The sequence below is a fragment of the Leiobunum rupestre genome, chromosome 8 (assembly GCF_980474605.1).
Source record: "Leiobunum rupestre chromosome 8, qqLeiRupe1.1.hap1, whole genome shotgun sequence".
Classification (NCBI taxonomy): Eukaryota; Metazoa; Arthropoda; class Arachnida; order Opiliones; family Sclerosomatidae; genus Leiobunum; species Leiobunum rupestre.
Window position 1 is genome coordinate 15,262,454 of NC_143391.1, and position 17,704 is coordinate 15,280,157.

Below are 17,704 nucleotides of genomic sequence, written 5' to 3' on the forward strand. Positions count from 1 at the left end.
TTCGATGTTTATTCTAACGGAATATGTACCGAAAAATATGCTTAAATATTTTATTTGACTATAAATTCCTCCAGACGCGGCGTATATTTTTACGCATCGAGAGATTTCGTCTATATTCAAACGTATTTTAAGTGAGAGTTTTAGCCTCCGAACTCCGGAAACACACAGTTCGATTGGTTGCTTTTAAAAACGAATCATCTAATTCGAAAATCCGGAGGGAGACGTTTGATAAAATTTAAATGTAAAATCCATCCGGATGGGGCCGAAGGAGAGGTTGACTGGGGTGAGCTAGACGTCTAATACGTATTTACTAAGCTCCCTGAATTTTATATATATATATTTATATATAAATATATCAACATAAACGCTTTATTTACTAGATCTCGAAAATAGCGCGAGTTTCCGTTCACAAATTTGAATTAAAATCTAACGAAAAAACTAAAAAGGTCAAGATTAAATCTAAAGTGTATGGGGAAACGAACTTTAAGGCTAATTTTATTTATTCCTAAAATATGCGAAAGAGTTCGACAGAGAAGTATTTAAAAAGAAACGAGATAAATTAACTGCTTTAAATTACAGTTCTACTTTTCCATAAAAAAATGCTCTTTAAATCTAAAAGCGGGTAGTAAGGTGGCTTTTTTTGAAGCGTGTTTACGCTTCTTATACCGTATTAATAAATTTCAACGGTTGGAAAATGGCAAATGAATTTCCTATGATTCGCTTCTCACTTTCAAAAAACTTCCTCGAAAAATAAATCCCGTAAATCTCCCTTTTTTCCGTGCTGAAAGAAAGAAAAAAGTGAAATTAAATTTTTCTGGAGTGTTATTCCAGCTGGCCCCGAAAGGTGTATCGCCCGGAGCCAAGATCCGTATTCCAAACGCAAAATTTTCATAAAAAAATAATTTCAAAATACTTGAAAATGGTCTGCTGAATAGCGCTAATTCATTGTGAACAAGAAAAAAATGTTTCAAAGCGGAATTTCACTGGTCTGTTGATGATGATAACCGAAGCGAAATCTTAAGATTTTACAAGCGGAATCATAGAAGCTATAGTTTAAAGTCCCTTCGGGCTATTGAAGGTAAACCCCCTTATAATTATTTATCAACCAGGAATAATGGAATTCAAAGGGTTGAAAGATAAACTTTCATTGCCCATCCATTATTCGTGAAATATCAAAATTGTATCAATAAAAATATTTGAGTTTTCGACGCGTCTTAAGTCAGTTTACAATGCCACCGTTTCACAAGCGGTCTAGAGAAAATACTCTCATTTCGCTTGTATGTAATATATATTTCCGCTTTAGGCGCCCATACCGTTTGCCTGAAAGCTTCAAAACTTTGGACAATTGTTTCCAATGTACAAGGTAAACGAATCGCTTCACCAGAGTTCCTGGGGTCCGGGGACTCATGGTTTCGCTTCCGATTCCATCGTAGCGTATTAAATTTTAATTTGACTCGCGAATTTGAATTGCGTATCGCTTCTTAGACTTCATTGTTTGTATCTTACAGGTGCTAGACTGAAAATCGTAATTAAAATTAAAACAGTAAGCAATGACCAATAATCTTTATTTTACTAGCTATGGTTAATTTAAAACTTAGAGTTATTACGAACTTAATTAATAGTTAAACTTATATTTATATAAATATAAACTTTTTTTCGAAAAATAAAAGAAAACGTTATTACGACAAATTATAGGTGGCACTACACAATTTGGAAATTGAATAGTTTCCGTTGTAGAAAAGATAAGAATTTAGATAGTAGATCACCCTTGCCGGACTGGAAGATGAGAACTAAGTTTCTCAGTAAGCTAAATATGTTCCGCACAGTTTTTCCCTTTAACTACCTACGCTTGCGGGACTGGAAGATAGGCACTTAGGTTCTAAGTAAGCTAAATATGTTCCCCACAGTTTCTCCCTTCAACTACTTACCATTGCGGGACTGGAAGATGGGCACTTAGGTTCTCAGTAAGCTAAATATGTTCCCCGTCGTTTTTCCTTCAACTGCCTACGCTTGCGGGACTGGAAGATGGGCACTTAGATTCTCAGTAAGCTAAATATGTTCTCCGCAGTTTTCCCTTCAACTACCTACACTTGCAGGACTGGAAGCTAGGCACTTATAGTCTCAGTAAGCTAAATATGTCCCCCATCGTTTTTCCCTTCAACTGCCTACGCTTGCGGGACTGGAAGATGGGCACTTAGGTTCTCAGTAAGCTAAATATGTTCCCCGTCGTTTTCCCTTCAACTGCCTACGCTTGCGGGACTGGAAGATGGGCACTTAGATTCTCAGTAAGCTAAATATGTTCTCCGCAGTTTTCCCTTCAACTACCTACGCTTGCGGGACTGGAAGATGGGCACTTAGATTCTCAGTAAGCTAAATATGTTCTCCGCAGTTTTCCCTTCAACTACCTACGCTTGCGGGACTGGAAGATAGGCACTTAGATTCTCAGTAAGCTAAATATGTTCTCCGCAGTTTTCCCTTCAACTACCTACGCTTGCGGGACTGGAAGATGGGCACTTAGGTTCTCAGTAAGCTAAATATGTTCCCCGTCGTTTTCCCTTCAACTGCCTACGCTTGCGGGACTGGAAGATGGGCACTTAGATTCTCAGTAAGCTAAATATGTTCTCCGCAGTTTTCCCTTCAACTGCCTACGCTTGCGGGACTGGAAGATGGGCACTTAGGTTCTCAGTAAGCTAAATATGTTCCCCGTCGTTTTCCCTTCAACTGCCTACGCTTGCGGGACTGGAAGATGGGCACTTAGATTCTCAGTAAGCTAAATATGTTCTCTGCAGTTTTCCCTTCAACTACCTACGCTTGCGGGACTGGAAGATAGGCACTTAGATTCTCAGTAAGCTAAATATGTTCTCCGCAGTTTTCCCTTCAACTACCTACGCTTGCGGGACTGGAAGATAGGCACTTAGATTCTCAGTAAGCTAAATATGTTCTCCGCAGTTTTCCCTTCAACTACCTACGCTGGCGGGACTGGAAGATAGGCACTTAGATTCTCAGTAAGCTAAATATGTTCTCCGCAGTTTTCCCTTCAACTACCTACGCTTGCGGGACTGGAAGATAGGCACTTAGATTCTCAGTAAGCTAAATATGTTCTCCGCAGTTTTTCCTTCAACTACCTACGCTTGCGGGACTGGAAGATAGGCACTTAGATTCTCAGTAAGCTAAATATGTTCTCCGCAGTTTTCCCTTCAACTACCTACGCTTGCGGGACTGGAAGATAGGCACTTAGATTCTCAGTAAGCTAAATATGTTCTCCGCAGTTTTCCCTTCAACTACCTACGCTTGCGGGACTGGAAGATAGGCAATTAGATTCTCAGTAAGCTAAATATGTTCTCCGCAGTTTTCCCTTCAACTACCTACGCTTGCGGGACTGGAAGATAGGCACTTAGATTCTCAGTAAGCTAAATATGTTCTCCGCAGTTTTCCCTTCAACTACCTACGCTCGCGGGACTGGAAGATAGGCACTTAGATTCTCAGTAAGCTAAATATGTTCTCCGCAGTTTTCCCTTCAACTACCTACGCTGGCGGGACTGGAAGATAGGCACTTAGATTCTCAGTAAGCTAAATATGTTCCCCACAGTTTTCCCTTCAACTACCTACGCTTGCGGGACTGGAAGATAGGCACTTAGATTCTCAGTAAGCTAAATATGTTCTCCGCAGTTTTCCCTTCAACTACCTACGCTTGCGGGACTGGAAGATAGGCACTTAGATTCTCAGTAAGCTAAATATGTTCTCCGCAGTTTTCCCTTCAACTACCTACGCTTGCGGGACTGGAAGATAGGCACTTAGATTCTCAGTAAGCTAAATATGTTCTCCGCAGTTTTCCCTTCAACTACCTACGCTGGCGGGACTGGAAGATAGGCACTTAGATTCTCAGTAAGCTAAATATGTTCTCCGCAGTTTTCCCTTCAACTACCTACGCTTGCGGGACTGGAAGATAGGCACTTAGATTCTCAGTAAGCTAAATATGTTCTCCGCAGTTTTCCCTTCAACTACCTACGCTGGCGGGACTGGAAGATAGGCACTTAGATTCTCAGTAAGCTAAATATGTTCTCCGCAGTTTTTCCTTCAACTACCTACGCTTGCGGGACTGGAAGATAGGCACTTAGATTCTCAGTAAGCTAAATATGTTCTCCGCAGTTTTCCCTTCAACTACCTACGCTTGCGGGACTGGAAGATAGGCACTTAGATTCTCAGTAAGCTAAATATGTTCTCCGCAGTTTTCCCTTCAACTACCTACGCTTGCGGGACTGGAAGATAGGCAATTAGATTCTCAGTAAGCTAAATATGTTCTCCGCAGTTTTCCCTTCAACTACCTACGCTTGCGGGACTGGAAGATAGGCACTTAGATTCTCAGTAAGCTAAATATGTTCTCCGCAGTTTTCCCTTCAACTACCTACGCTTGCGGGACTGGAAGATAGGCACTTAGATTCTCAGTAAGCTAAATATGTTCTCCGCAGTTTTCCCTTCAACTACCTACGCTTGCGGGACTGGAAGATAGGCACTTAGATTCTCAGTAAGCTAAATATGTTCTCCGCAGTTTTCCCTTCAACTACCTACGCTGGCGGGACTGGAAGATAGGCACTTAGATTCTCAGTAAGCTAAATATGTTCTCCGCAGTTTTTCCTTCAACTACCTACGCTTGCGGGACTGGAAGATAGGCACTTAGATTCTCAGTAAGCTAAATATGTTTTCCGCAGTTTTCCCTTCAACTACCTACGCTTGCGGGACTGGAAGATAGGCACTTAGATTCTCAGTAAGCTAAATATGTTCTCCGCAGTTTTCCCTTCAACTACCTACGCTTGCGGGACTGGAAGATAGGCAATTAGATTCTCAGTAAGCTAAATATGTTCTCCGCAGTTTTCCCTTCAACTACCTACGCTTGCGGGACTGGAAGATAGGCACTTAGATTCTCAGTAAGCTAAATATGTTCTCCGCAGTTTTCCCTTCAACTACCTACGCTTGCGGGACTGGAAGATAGGCACTTAGATTCTCAGTAAGCTAAATATGTTCTCCGCAGTTTTCCCTTCAACTACCTACGCTTGCGGGACTGGAAGATAGGCACTTAGATTCTCAGTAAGCTAAATATGTTCTCCGCAGTTTTCCCTTCAACTACCTACGCTGGCGGGACTGGAAGATAGGCACTTAGATTCTCAGTAAGCTAAATATGTTCTCCGCAGTTTTCCCTTCAACTACCTACGCTTGCGGGACTGGAAGATAGGCAATTAGATTCTCAGTAAGCTAAATATGTTCTCCGCAGTTTTCCCTTCAACTACCTACGCTTGCGGGACTGGAAGATAGGCACTTAGATTCTCAGTAAGCTAAATATGTTCTCCGCAGTTTTCCCTTCAACTACCTACGCTTGCGGGACTGGAAGATAGGCACTTAGATTCTCAGTAAGCTAAATATGTTCTCCGCAGTTTTCCCTTCAACTACCTACGCTTGCGGGACTGGAAGATAGGCACTTAGATTCTCAGTAAGCTAAATATGTTCTCCGCAGTTTTCCCTTCAACTACCTACGCTGGCGGGACTGGAAGATAGGCACTTAGATTCTCAGTAAGCTAAATATGTTCTCCGCAGTTTTTCCTTCAACTACCTACGCTTGCGGGACTGGAAGATAGGCACTTAGATTCTCAGTAAGCTAAATATGTTCTCCGCAGTTTTCCCTTCAACTACCTACGCTTGCGGGACTGGAAGATAGGCACTTAGATTCTCAGTAAGCTAAATATGTTCTCCGCAGTTTTCCCTTCAACTACCTACGCTGGCGGGACTGGAAGATAGGCACTTAGATTCTCAGTAAGCTAAATATGTTCTCCGCAGTTTTTCCTTCAACTACCTACGCTTGCGGGACTGGAAGATAGGCACTTAGATTCTCAGTAAGCTAAATATGTTCTCCGCAGTTTTCCCTTCAACTACCTACGCTGGCGGGACTGGAAGATAGGCACTTAGATTCTCAGTAAGCTAAATATGTTCTCCGCAGTTTTCCCTTCAACTACCTACGCTTGCGGGACTGGAAGATAGGCAATTAGATTCTCAGTAAGCTAAATATGTTCTCCGCAGTTTTCCCTTCAACTACCTACGCTTGCGGGACTGGAAGATAGGCACTTAGATTCTCAGTAAGCTAAATATGTTCTCCGCAGTTTTCCCTTCAACTACCTACGCTTGCGGGACTGGAAGATAGGCACTTAGATTCTCAGTAAGCTAAATATGTTCTCCGCAGTTTTCCCTTCAACTACCTACGCTTGCGGGACTGGAAGATAGGCACTTAGATTCTCAGTAAGCTAAATATGTTCTCCGCAGTTTTCCCTTCAACTACCTACGCTTGCGGGACTGGAAGATAGGCACTTAGATTCTCAGTAAGCTAAATATGTTCTCCGCAGTTTTCCCTTCAACTACCTACGCTTGCGGGACTGGAAGATAGGCACTTAGATTCTCAGTAAGCTAAATATGTTCTCCGCAGTTTTCCCTTCAACTACCTACGCTTGCGGGACTGGAAGATAGGCACTTAGATTCTCAGTAAGCTAAATATGTTCTCCGCAGTTTTCCCTTCAACTACCTACGCTGGCGGGACTGGAAGATAGGCACTTAGATTCTCAGTAAGCTAAATATGTTCCCCACAGTTTTTCCCTTCAACTACCTTCGCCGTGGCAATGTTTTTTACAACAGCAAGCATGCTGGTAGCGAGAGGGTTTCGTCAAATTCCGTTTGGAGCAGCTAGTGGTTATGACTGGAATCAGCGTTTCGCCTCATTACCCTTACGTCGGGGAAATTATACACGTTCTTTGATCCGGAGGCAGCTCAGGAGCAGGAGGGAGGAAGTGAGGCCAAAGAGAGTGAGAGGAGAGCGGGGGGGGAGAGGGGGCAGAAGGAAAAGGAAAAAAGTCAATTCGGAAGAAATCCCGACCAAATTTGAAATCGCAAAAGTCTCAGATGTACGCCGGTAGCCCAATATTCCTTCGTCAGGGAAAAAAATACTCTTTGATGCCGTTGCACTATATCATCGCTGTTCTTTCGCTATTCCTCTTCTTTGGTAGGTCTAAGAGAAGCGATATAGGCGCCGAGGATAAAGTTTTGTAAAATCTATATTTTTCAATTTATAAACCAACCTCCATTACCAAAATTTGGTAAAACGCGTATATAAAATATATATCTTCGTAGAGGCGAGTATGACAAAGCTTTCAAAGAATCCACAAATAAAACCGGGAACGTATCCGTTTGGTGGATTTACAAACGGGTAAATATTTTGACAGTTAAATTCCAACGAAACCGGTATGGAATCCAAAACGAATAAACATTGATATAAAACAGGCAAATATTTCGTCTACCTGACTATAAATAAACCATATTCGCGAACGAAATGGCGGATACGATGACGGCCCGTGGGAGGGGAGAAAATTCGTAATCATCTCCGAGACTAGGGATTAGTGGTAGTGCCTTTGATGTCACAGAGACACCGGGGAGCGTAAAAGCTTTTGTTCCGTTCCCGAACGGCCGCGGGCTAGATAGTATTTCTCCCCTCTCCTTTCCCCAACCCGATTCGGAGCTCGAACGTATAATATACAAGATTCGCGACTATAGCGGCTCCGAGGTCCGTCGATCTTTCATATACATTTACGCGACGAAAGAATAACACCGGGGATAACTACTCCGGGTACTCGGCCGCCAGCGAAAGCAAACGAAAAAGGCCAGAATGATAAAAAACGGAGCGGTATAGGAGAGAAGGCGCTCTTAGATATCGAGATAATCTTTCAGGAACAAAGACCAGAGGCAAATTGGATGTAATAGTAGCTATAGAAAAGAACGGAGAAGGGGGGTCTCCACGTTGCTCTTTTTTTGGCCCAACAAAGGATCCCTCTCAAAAAGGAAAAGAGGCGAGCAAAACAATGATTATAGTCGTCCGTATAGACGAGACCATCGGTAGCGCGCGAGGCCGGGCCGTGAAAAAGGCTCATTTTGCAGGGACGGAAGCAGCCTGGATACATAAACGTTCGAACATTCGAGGTTCCAGTAATTAGAGCTCGCGCTAAAACGCGAAGAAACGAGGCAAATGGGGCCGTTGTTCCTCTACGCGAATGAAGTCGAAATCGGCGGCTTACTAAGCAAAGAGTTTAGATGCGGTTTAATGCTTTAGCAGTTGCGCCTTTGGGAACGGCGAATTGCGGAAAGGTGACCTCCAAATGGACGATCAAACGAAGAAAAAGGGGATACGCTATAGATGGGCTTTTCGCTTTTCTAGTAACGTGTTTGGCTATTGACGACGGGAATAAAAGAAGTCGATTTAGCGCGGAACGGCAAATCTTCGGGTATCGAAACAAACTACAACCGCTCCGAGTCTTTCTATACAACGATATTGGACGTAAATGTTCGAGAAAATCGACTACGTGTTGTTAACAAACTAACGCGTTACGAGTTGTAAGTCAACGCGGGAGGCGTACTTTCTCTAATTAACTTTTACCAGAGCGAAAATTTGTCATTTCGTATTTTCCAAACGTGACATTGACATTAAGAAACAAAGTTTCGCGAAAGAAAGAGTTCCGAAGAATACAAAGTTGAGAACGACGAAAACGTATAACTTTCGAATTGGGACTAATTATCCCTTTTAATAAAATAATACTTATTAAGATTGAGGCTCGTAGCTTATTTCCAGTTTCTCAGTTTGCGAAATAGAGCGGATCGAATGAAGGAATCGCGCTTTAGCGGATCAGTCGAGATTCGGTTACGAAGAACCGGATGGAAGCAGCCAGCGCGGCTAGTCATCCAGACTTTCCCCCAATTATATTTAATTAAAAGGCGCTTCTGAACTGTCAGCTTGAATTCCGAAAGCGAAATCATTCGACGCGCGGAGAGTTTGAAAACGAACAGTTGCCTTTCCAGTATGACACGTTGTAGTTCGCGCGATGGGCGGCAGGAGGCGCGGGAGTAATGTCGTTACTCGTTGCCCGACGCGCGTCTCCAAATATTTTTGACAAGGGCTCGTCGTTACTCCGAATTAGAATAAGGTTTATAAACTTGGATAAGATTTCTTCGGGTAAACTTAATTTAACTCGCGCGAGTTGACTCGGTCGTACTCGAGTGGGGTTCGTTTGGCCGATCAATAACCAGAGTTTCATCTAGGCTTTCCTTCTATCCGGGCAAAAAGGAAACGCGAGAGCTTTGTCTCCTCCTCCTCCTCTTATCTCCCGATATAGTATAGACACCCTATCCATACCGTCAACCTCTTCCTGTATAGTAGAGGTCTCCGCGGGCCTTCACGAAAAGGCTTTAATGAGATTTTTGTTACGAGCCCTCTATACGTACACGCGAAAGAAGAAGAAAAGACGAAATGAACGAAGCGTTATATTCGCGAGGAAAAAGACGGCGAAATATGGCGTGCGAACTGAAAACAAGCGTCAAATAAATTGGACGCCTATAGCAGCGGGTCAGATAATTAAACCCGATGCAATTTCTCTCGAGCGGAGAAGGCCGGGAACGCGCCGGTAAAGAGATAAAACTTGCCGTTTTCGTTAATGACACTAATAACGGAGAGCAAATTGTTTCAAGCCCCAGTGATCTTATAAAGAAGGCGTTTATCTTTCCGTCCGAAATTTTTCGCGAACCGAGAGAAGAAAAGTGGGCCGTGGTCCTCAAAAGGGGTTTCCGCGATTAGGTAACTCCGTAATATATACGATTGCTACGGACATTCGATTAGGAGAGGTCCAACTGGCGGGGTTTCGCGACGCTACACGGAGCTACGGCAGATAACGACGCCTGGAATCGAGTTGTTGACTCGAACACTCGTTGGAAAATATGACTTCCAATCGAACTTATCGCGAGCGATTAGTTTCGGGTGTTTTCCATTAGCGGCGAGGCGAGGATCCAGTCAAGTAGATTCGCCAAAATTACTATTTCGGGAAAACCATTAAATAATGATGTCGCGAGTCCGACAATTAATTTGCGAAACTATAACTATCAAAAGTAATACGCGAACAATACGCTATTGTAAGGGATATTTATAACCACGGAAAAACGCAATTTTAGGGTAAAATTATACGACCCGCGTTAAAATTTATGGCATCAGATCAACTTCAACTTTCGTATAAACAAAACCGTCTTAATTATGCAAATTAAATTTGGCCATTAAATAAATATGAATATATAGAAATATTACTAAAAAATCGAGCTATCTATTAAATAATTTAGTAATTGAAAAGTACGGGAGAAAAAATGTATAACGACAATTTTCGCTTTATAATTAAAATCCAAAAGTACCGTTAATTACGTGGTGGGAAGCGAGTAGTCAACTAGTCTAGGGGCTAAAAAGAACGGAGAAAAAGTCGCTGGAGCCAGAAATGAGAATCGATTCTCAACGGTATCGCTTTTGTAAATGAGCCGTCACTTCTCATTTTTGAATAAGTTTATTTGAAAGCGACGCGAAGGGATATTAGCGTAGACTCTTCTCCCCGCAATTTATCAAACCCACGTCGCTATATTTTTTTACAAACGCGTCGAAGCCCTATTCCTCGAGGGAAAAAGGCGAATAAAATAACATCACGCACCCTTCACCCTCTTAACAATACGTGGTAACGCTGTCAAGTGACAAACGTCGAGGCAAACTATAACGCGTCAGATTTTCTCATAACGACCGCCGCGTGGGTTGAAAACCAAAGCGTCTTTATTTAGGCAAAAATTACGACCGAGATAGAAAATTGAGGGCAAAAGGCTTAACGCCGCTAACTATAGGAGCGGACAAAAGGCAAAAGTTACGCGATAAAAAATGCTAATTAGACGTAAAAAACAAGCTCGCGCTGTTTAACTATCGATCACTCTGGTCGGCTTCCTTCTTTCAACGTCGTGACATCGTTTTCGGCCTTCTTTTGATATCACATCCAGATGGCCCGCTTCCGAAAGACGAAGAAAAAAGATTAAATTCAATTCTCATTTATGTTTCATCGCCGACGGCCATTCTTAATTCTCTGAAACAGCTTGGATACACGCGTGAAAGAGCTGTAACGAATAAGCTCCCTTTGTTCCAGAAAGAAAACCAAAATTAGGCCTTGGCTTCGAGAGTGAAAAGAAAACGTCACTTCCTTTTTACAAAGTCTTTAAAATGTGTCTCCGGTATTCAATTTTTAGACCAACTGTCTCCGGCTTATTCAATCGCAGATACATTTTAAATTGAGCCATTTGTTCAACGAAATGGGGGGATGGCGAAGAAAGATTAACTTTATTTAATACCCGCCAGGCGGCGCTTAAAGCAAACTACGATGTCACATCCTAGATTCTTTTAATTACGAAGCTAGCCTCGTATGTTGACTTTTCCTCGGTTCAATTAAGCAACTTAAGCAATAATGATTTTCCTTTTTCCGTCCGCCTAAGAAAAATAGCCTATAGTCAGGAAATAAAATCCCCCGTGAAATTCGTATAAAGCTAGATTCTTTTAAAGGTTTGCTTTTTTATCCTGATTCTTAGGTGTATCATTTAATTGCCTCTTACATTTGTTACTTTTGAGATCGAAATTCTAAGCTTTGCCAAGATTGGCTGGCTGGTTCTGGTTCATATTTTAAAGATTCACTAATAAAAATCCAATTAAGCTATTAATAGTTATCCTTAATTGGCAGGTTAAGGCTGTGCTAGGGAATGTTTACGCTTGGATAAATAATAGTAGTTCCTACCTGGATATATCACTCTATCGTTCCGCGTGCATTTGCTAAGTGTTTGTTACGGGTTCTGCCTTGTAGAAGGCTACGTGTTACGGGAGTTTCGAAAATTATCCGTTAACTTCGCCGAAGCGGCGCTGCTGTCGCAAAAGCCAATTGCTGGTCAGATTTTTCCCCAATTTGTATATCCAGGTAGGAACTACTATTATTAATCCAAGGTGTATGTTTGTATGATTAGCTTAATTTCGCTTAGTTTTTACTCTACACGTTTGCTACCGTTGGCTTAACGTGTTCAATAATATGAATTAATATTTTTGCACAGTTTTAGGATCTTTTGAATAAGCTCAAAGTGTCGTATCTGTTTAGCTACAAAAATTACTTAAAAATTCCAAGCAAAAGCGAGTTAAAAGGAACTACCTAGGGACTTCAATACAAAGAGTGATAAAACACGCGAATCGGTTGAATAGGATAAAAAAAACTAAACCCTAAACAAATTTGAAGAAATTTTAAAACAAAAAGATGGGAATTTCGGACCAAATAGATCTTGGAGAGAAAATCAAAACAAAATGAAATTTCCAGAAATTCCAACGGTAGACAGGTTTCGTCCGATTTAGCACTCATCAGTACCGTGCGGGAAATCTGGATTGCGACAAGAAATTTTAAAACTTACAAATAGCTCGCACCCATTTTGGCTTTCCGTTGCAACGTAACGCGTTTTGAAATTTATAATGTTTAATCTCAGTTTTTCTTTTCGGTGTAATAGTCGCAAGACAGATTTCCCGCACGGTACTGCTGAGTCCCAAATAGGAATTTCTGGCTATTTCATTTAATTTCATTTTATTCGCGTCTTTTTGTTTGCTTCAAGACCTATTGGTACGAGCTATTTTTAAGTTTTAAAATTTATTCCAATATGTTTAGGGTTTAGCTTTTTTATCATTATTTACTATTCTACTTATTCGCGTTTTTTATCAAGCTAAAGCGCATGATTTCAAAAATTGAATTGTGAAACTATCGCAATGCTAGCCATATAGGTATAGTAAGGAATACTAACAAAATTTATATTTGATTTGTTTACCTCTAAAGCAATATTTTCACCTTATTTCAAATATTAATTATATTGATTTCGGAAAGCCATCTTTATTTAGTGAGAACGTTTCGTTAAATTATATTTAGTATATTTTTTCATAAATTAACGCAGACGTTTTCGTGTTTTGAAAAATTAGGTATTTTCTCAATATTTATACTATTTCATAATTGGAAACAAATACACCACGACTAGTAAATCTTTGGTTACTTTGAACAAACTCTTTACGTAATTGTAAGTAATGCTACAGTACTTGTTTTCTCTTAAGGTAGCTCTTCTTACATACTTGAAATATTTTAATCATGGCTATGACTTAGAGAAAGATAATATGCTCTGAAAATTTTGGGATTTTTCCCAATTTCAGACCTTAGTCTTCATTCTTTAAAAATGCAATGCTTCTTGGGAATTAGAACCAAATTTTTAAACTTTCGATACTTATCTGGTGCTTTGATCTCAAAGGTTTAATTTACCTTGAGACAACAATTTTTTTCACTTTCTGTAGAGAAAGAGCGTACGTAAGCAATGACCTAGAATAAAACTTCGTTTTCCAGAAAGATCGCAATGAGGATTAAAAAACCGTCTCACTTCAATATTAATTTAATCACAGTGTACTGTACTAATTCTTTACTCTTAAAATTGTTAGTAATATAACCCTCGGTATTGTTGACATTTAAAACATAGTTAAAATTAAATTAAAGGCAGAGAATTTCAACTTGATAATTAAAAACTAATTTTAATAAGAAATTAAATAATATAACATATAAAATTCTTAATTCCTAACCGAATTTATACTTTAAAGCGAGCTAACTTAAACCATATGCAAATGACCCCCGGGAATATTATTTTCTATGGTTTATGAAATAATGATATTTATAGACGAGTTATAGCCAGAAATTAACTACTTATTTAAAAAGGGTTAGCCCTTTATCGCCACACTATTTAGTACTAATTTTCTTTTTATACTCCTTATGGAATTTCACTAATTCCGAGCTTCGTATGGAGATGATTTTAATAACTCCCTTGTGGTGTTAGTTTTTGCGCTTGTAATAGGCCTGCGGGAAGGATTACCACAACAACCAACTAAGTCTCCGATCATCGCTGGCTATTTATTATAGCGGTGGTTGCTGATAGCGGGGCTCCTTCCGGGAGATGTAACAACGACGGTAGAAATCTTCTACCAATAAGGAAATTGAATAGGGTGGGAGCTTGAGGAGTATTTGATGCGCCCCCCTACGGCCCTTGCCCAATTCTCTATCTTAAGAAATTTAATTTAAATGCTTGTGAAATATACATAAAAGGTCGTTGCAGTACTTCTTTAGAAATTTACTTTTCCCTAAATGGTTTTTACTTAACCGTTTTTTATTACAAATTGAATTATTTAATACAAGTTAAGAGTTTAAAATAAAACTCTTTAGATCCATGGTAACTTTACAATTTATTTAAAAATATATATTTTATATATAAAATATATATATATATATATATATATATAACGGGGTAGTGTCTGTTTCACTTTGCATATTTTAAAGTTTGATTAAATAATAATCGTGTACTGGCTGACGAAGGACCACGCTTCGAAAGCTCCCAAGAAATTTTAAATTTTAATTTTGATATTAAAATGCTTTTAAAATCCACGAAATAGCAGTCCTCGTATACATTTTTAAATAAGAGCTCAAAAACTATTTATTTATTGACGAAAATAGTGTTATATCAACCTAGGAGCAACAAACAAAGCACTGCCCACCCAAGGAGAACGCGACAAGTCAAAAGTCGTGCATTTACTTGTGTACATTTTTCTTTGATTAGACACTTTAGCGCCTGCTGCCGTCGGAAGGGGAAAATTCGGAAATGGTCTTCCCCCCTCGCCCGTAAAACGTGCAGCTTAAAGGTTCGTCCAATGAAATTTGTAAACAACACTGCGTTAGCGTGTTTAAAGGCTAGCCGCGTTCTCCTTGAAAAAAATATGAAAATAGACAAAAATAGACCAACCGCCTGTACAAGTATTACACACGCAGTACACCGGTGTACATTGATAGGCCTATAATACCAAGTTCTATGACAAATGATGGATTTTGTTGGGTCGCTTTAGCTATGATACTAATATTACACTTAATTTAAATAATAAGTTAGGGTGTAATAAATTAATTTAAAAAATAATCACAAAGACGTTTATTTAAAACGCTACAGCTGTTTCGGGACGACTCGCACTTCCCGTCGTCAGGCGTATAAATGCGTTTTAAATACACGTCTTATTGTGTAACAGTGGTGTGAATATTTTTTAATAAAATTAGCCAGTAAAAAGTTAAATATAGTAATAAATTAAATAATAATTGTAATTTGCCTTTAGCTGTTGCGAACCAATTGGCCTTTCTATAAAGTAACATTGGCCTTCTTGTTTAGATGTATCGGGCGCGTCACTCGTGACGTAGAAGTGACGTTTCCTTATGATAGCCAATAGACGCTAGTATACACTCTAGTTAATATGTCTTATTCAACTTGTTTAAAGTTCCACGCGCGCGTCTTTATATTGAAGCGTAAACGGGCTCGAGCGATTTCGCGCGAGCTCCCTGAAATTAAAAAAAAAATAGCACGAGCATTTTACGCTAAAATATTAAACATGGAACATTTTTAACAAGTTGAACAAGACACGAATTAAAATTCGACGAGTCGCCCTTTTTATAAAGATCTAACCTTTAAGACTGAACTCCTACGTATCTCGTGACGAAAGCGATACATCTAAACAAGTTCGGCAAGAGTAATGACTTTATAGAAAGGCTTATTTCATAATTGGTAATAAAAAAATATTTTTCTGCTTTCAGTTTTTAACTCGAGTGGACCCAGCTGTGGCTATGCACTTAGCCAGCCGCCTTTGGAGGATTCTACGTGTTCTGCGCAGTTTCTCCTACATGGTCTTGTTATTTCCCATCACAACCAGCACTGCCTTAGCCGGTAAGAAAGTGCGGAGCGACACCGACTTTAGAATACACTCTTTATAACTGGTGCTTCTAAAAAGTCGAATATTATCCTTTTTTCCGCGGGGTAGTGCGCCCATTTTAGTACAACACGCGATATATCGACCGGAACGCGCTCGCTTTTAACTCCCGCCCCCTTCCCCTTCCTTTGGAGATTTTTATTTCGATCACCGGACATAGATTCGCGTCGTTATATTCAAACCGCGAACGGTGACTATACAGGGTGGAAGTTTCAGCCGTGGTCCAGCCTCGGTACTTCTCCTAGTACACCAGAGTGCTGCGGGTCGAACACTTCTACAGGCACTGGTATTCCACAAATAGACCAATGGGATAATTAGAAGCGCATCTTTATCTAATCGCCCGATAAAGTATTTGGAAGATGCGCTTCTAATACTCCCATTGGTCAATTTTTGGCCTACCAGCGCCTGTAGAAGTGTTCCACCCGCAGTACTTTGGTGTACTTGGAGAAGTACCAGAGCTGGACCACGGCTGAGGCTTCCACCCTGTATAGAATCGTCGTACGAGTGCAGTCGGAGGATGGAACTTTTGGCCGTGTCCCCTCCTTGGACGGAACTGGCAATTGGCCCGGATTCTCCATTTAATACGTAGAGGTACCGCGTAACTATCAAAATATAAAATTGCTGTTGGAAGCGGAAAAGCCGGCACCGAGCCACCACTACCGTCAATATTTTTTAATACTTTCGTTCGCCATAAAAGGTATAAGACCCTCGCTGTCGATCCTCGGCCGTTTTGGGACCATCCCGCCAGAAAAATGGAGACGATTAGTCTTTCGATCGTAAGTGGACGGCCCCTTTGAAAGGAGCGATTGAATCGGGAGTGCAAAATAAACTAATCTCGGGAGTGATTTGAGAGAACGCCATTCAATAAAATGAAGGCGTGAATTTGACACTCCTACGCTTTATATAGTAGCGGTATAAAACTAGTCCCACAAAACGCAACTTCGTAACCTTCGCGCTTTCGCTGGAGTCGAGTATTTGGTCTACGGACGTCGGGCTAGGCTCCTGTAGAAGTCGAGATTGGATACTTTAAGAAGTTTCTTTACGTAAAACAAGATTACTGGTGGAGAGTGAAGGCTGAAAGCGGGTCGATCTTTGCCGTGACACGCGCCGCTACCAACCCAACTCTTCGTCCCAATTTTCTCCTTGGGTTTATATATTTTTTTGGTTAAAGCCTTTAGCGAAAAAACTCAATTTTTTTCTCCTTACTCCCGCGCTTGCTGACTCTCTCTCTCTCTCTCTTCGAGGGAAGTTGATAAACAGATTTTCAATTACCTCTTTTTACACCCACCCCTCTTTTTACACCCACCCCACAGCGCGTCGCCCTCCTTTCCCCGCAAGGTCCCGAGTTGTTATTGAGATCAATGTAGCTCCCCGCCCCTTATCTAACCTTCCGTAGAAGGGCACCTCGTTGAAAATTTCTATAACGCGGAGAAGAGAAAGAGAAGGGTTTCGCTTAAAGATTAAAATATTCCTGCAGTCTAATATTTTATTCACGGTGGAATATGGAGACTCGAACCAAGTCCCCCGCCGTTGACGCGCCGCGGAAGGATTAGGAGGTCCGCGCTATTTTGGAAACGCGATCAAAAGCTTATTTCTCCCGGAGAAAAGCGCGCGAAGGAAAAACTAACTCGGTCCGTTATGATGGTGTATTTAGGGTAGCCCCATCGGAGCCGCCAAGCAATAACTGTCGAAGTAGTAATGTTGAATTATTTATAGAAACGAGATAACCGAGGGTCGAGTCGGACCGGGATAAATGCCGAGCTTGTCACTGGCTTCGACGAAATGAAGATTAATTTTCTTTCTAGCATATTAAATTCAACTAAATTGTAGCTTTTTCGCGTTGAAGGTCGCGGTTTAATTTGGAAAATATATGGAAAATTTGATCGAAATCTTACCCGCGTAATTACGAAAGGGGAAGGGGAGAAAGAGACTCGAATAAACGGTGAAATTGATATAAAAAGTGAAACGCCTCGCTTATTATTA

The 17,704-nt window shown here is 40.7% G+C and overlaps 1 protein-coding gene across 3 annotated transcripts in view; it reads left to right on the forward strand.

The window, feature by feature from the left end:
• The window catches only part of LOC149932473 (kin of IRRE-like protein 1), a 70,914-nt gene that overhangs the window by 17,775 nt on the left and 35,435 nt on the right, over window positions 1-17,704 (forward strand). For all 3 annotated transcript variants that reach the window (XM_090156139.1, XM_090156140.1, XM_090156141.1), the window contains exon 2: window positions 15,549-15,678. In XM_090156139.1, coding sequence (XP_090012265.1) covers window positions 15,579-15,678 — 100 coding nt within the window. In that variant the 5' untranslated portion in view covers window positions 15,549-15,578. The remainder of the gene's footprint in view (window positions 1-15,548; window positions 15,679-17,704) is intronic.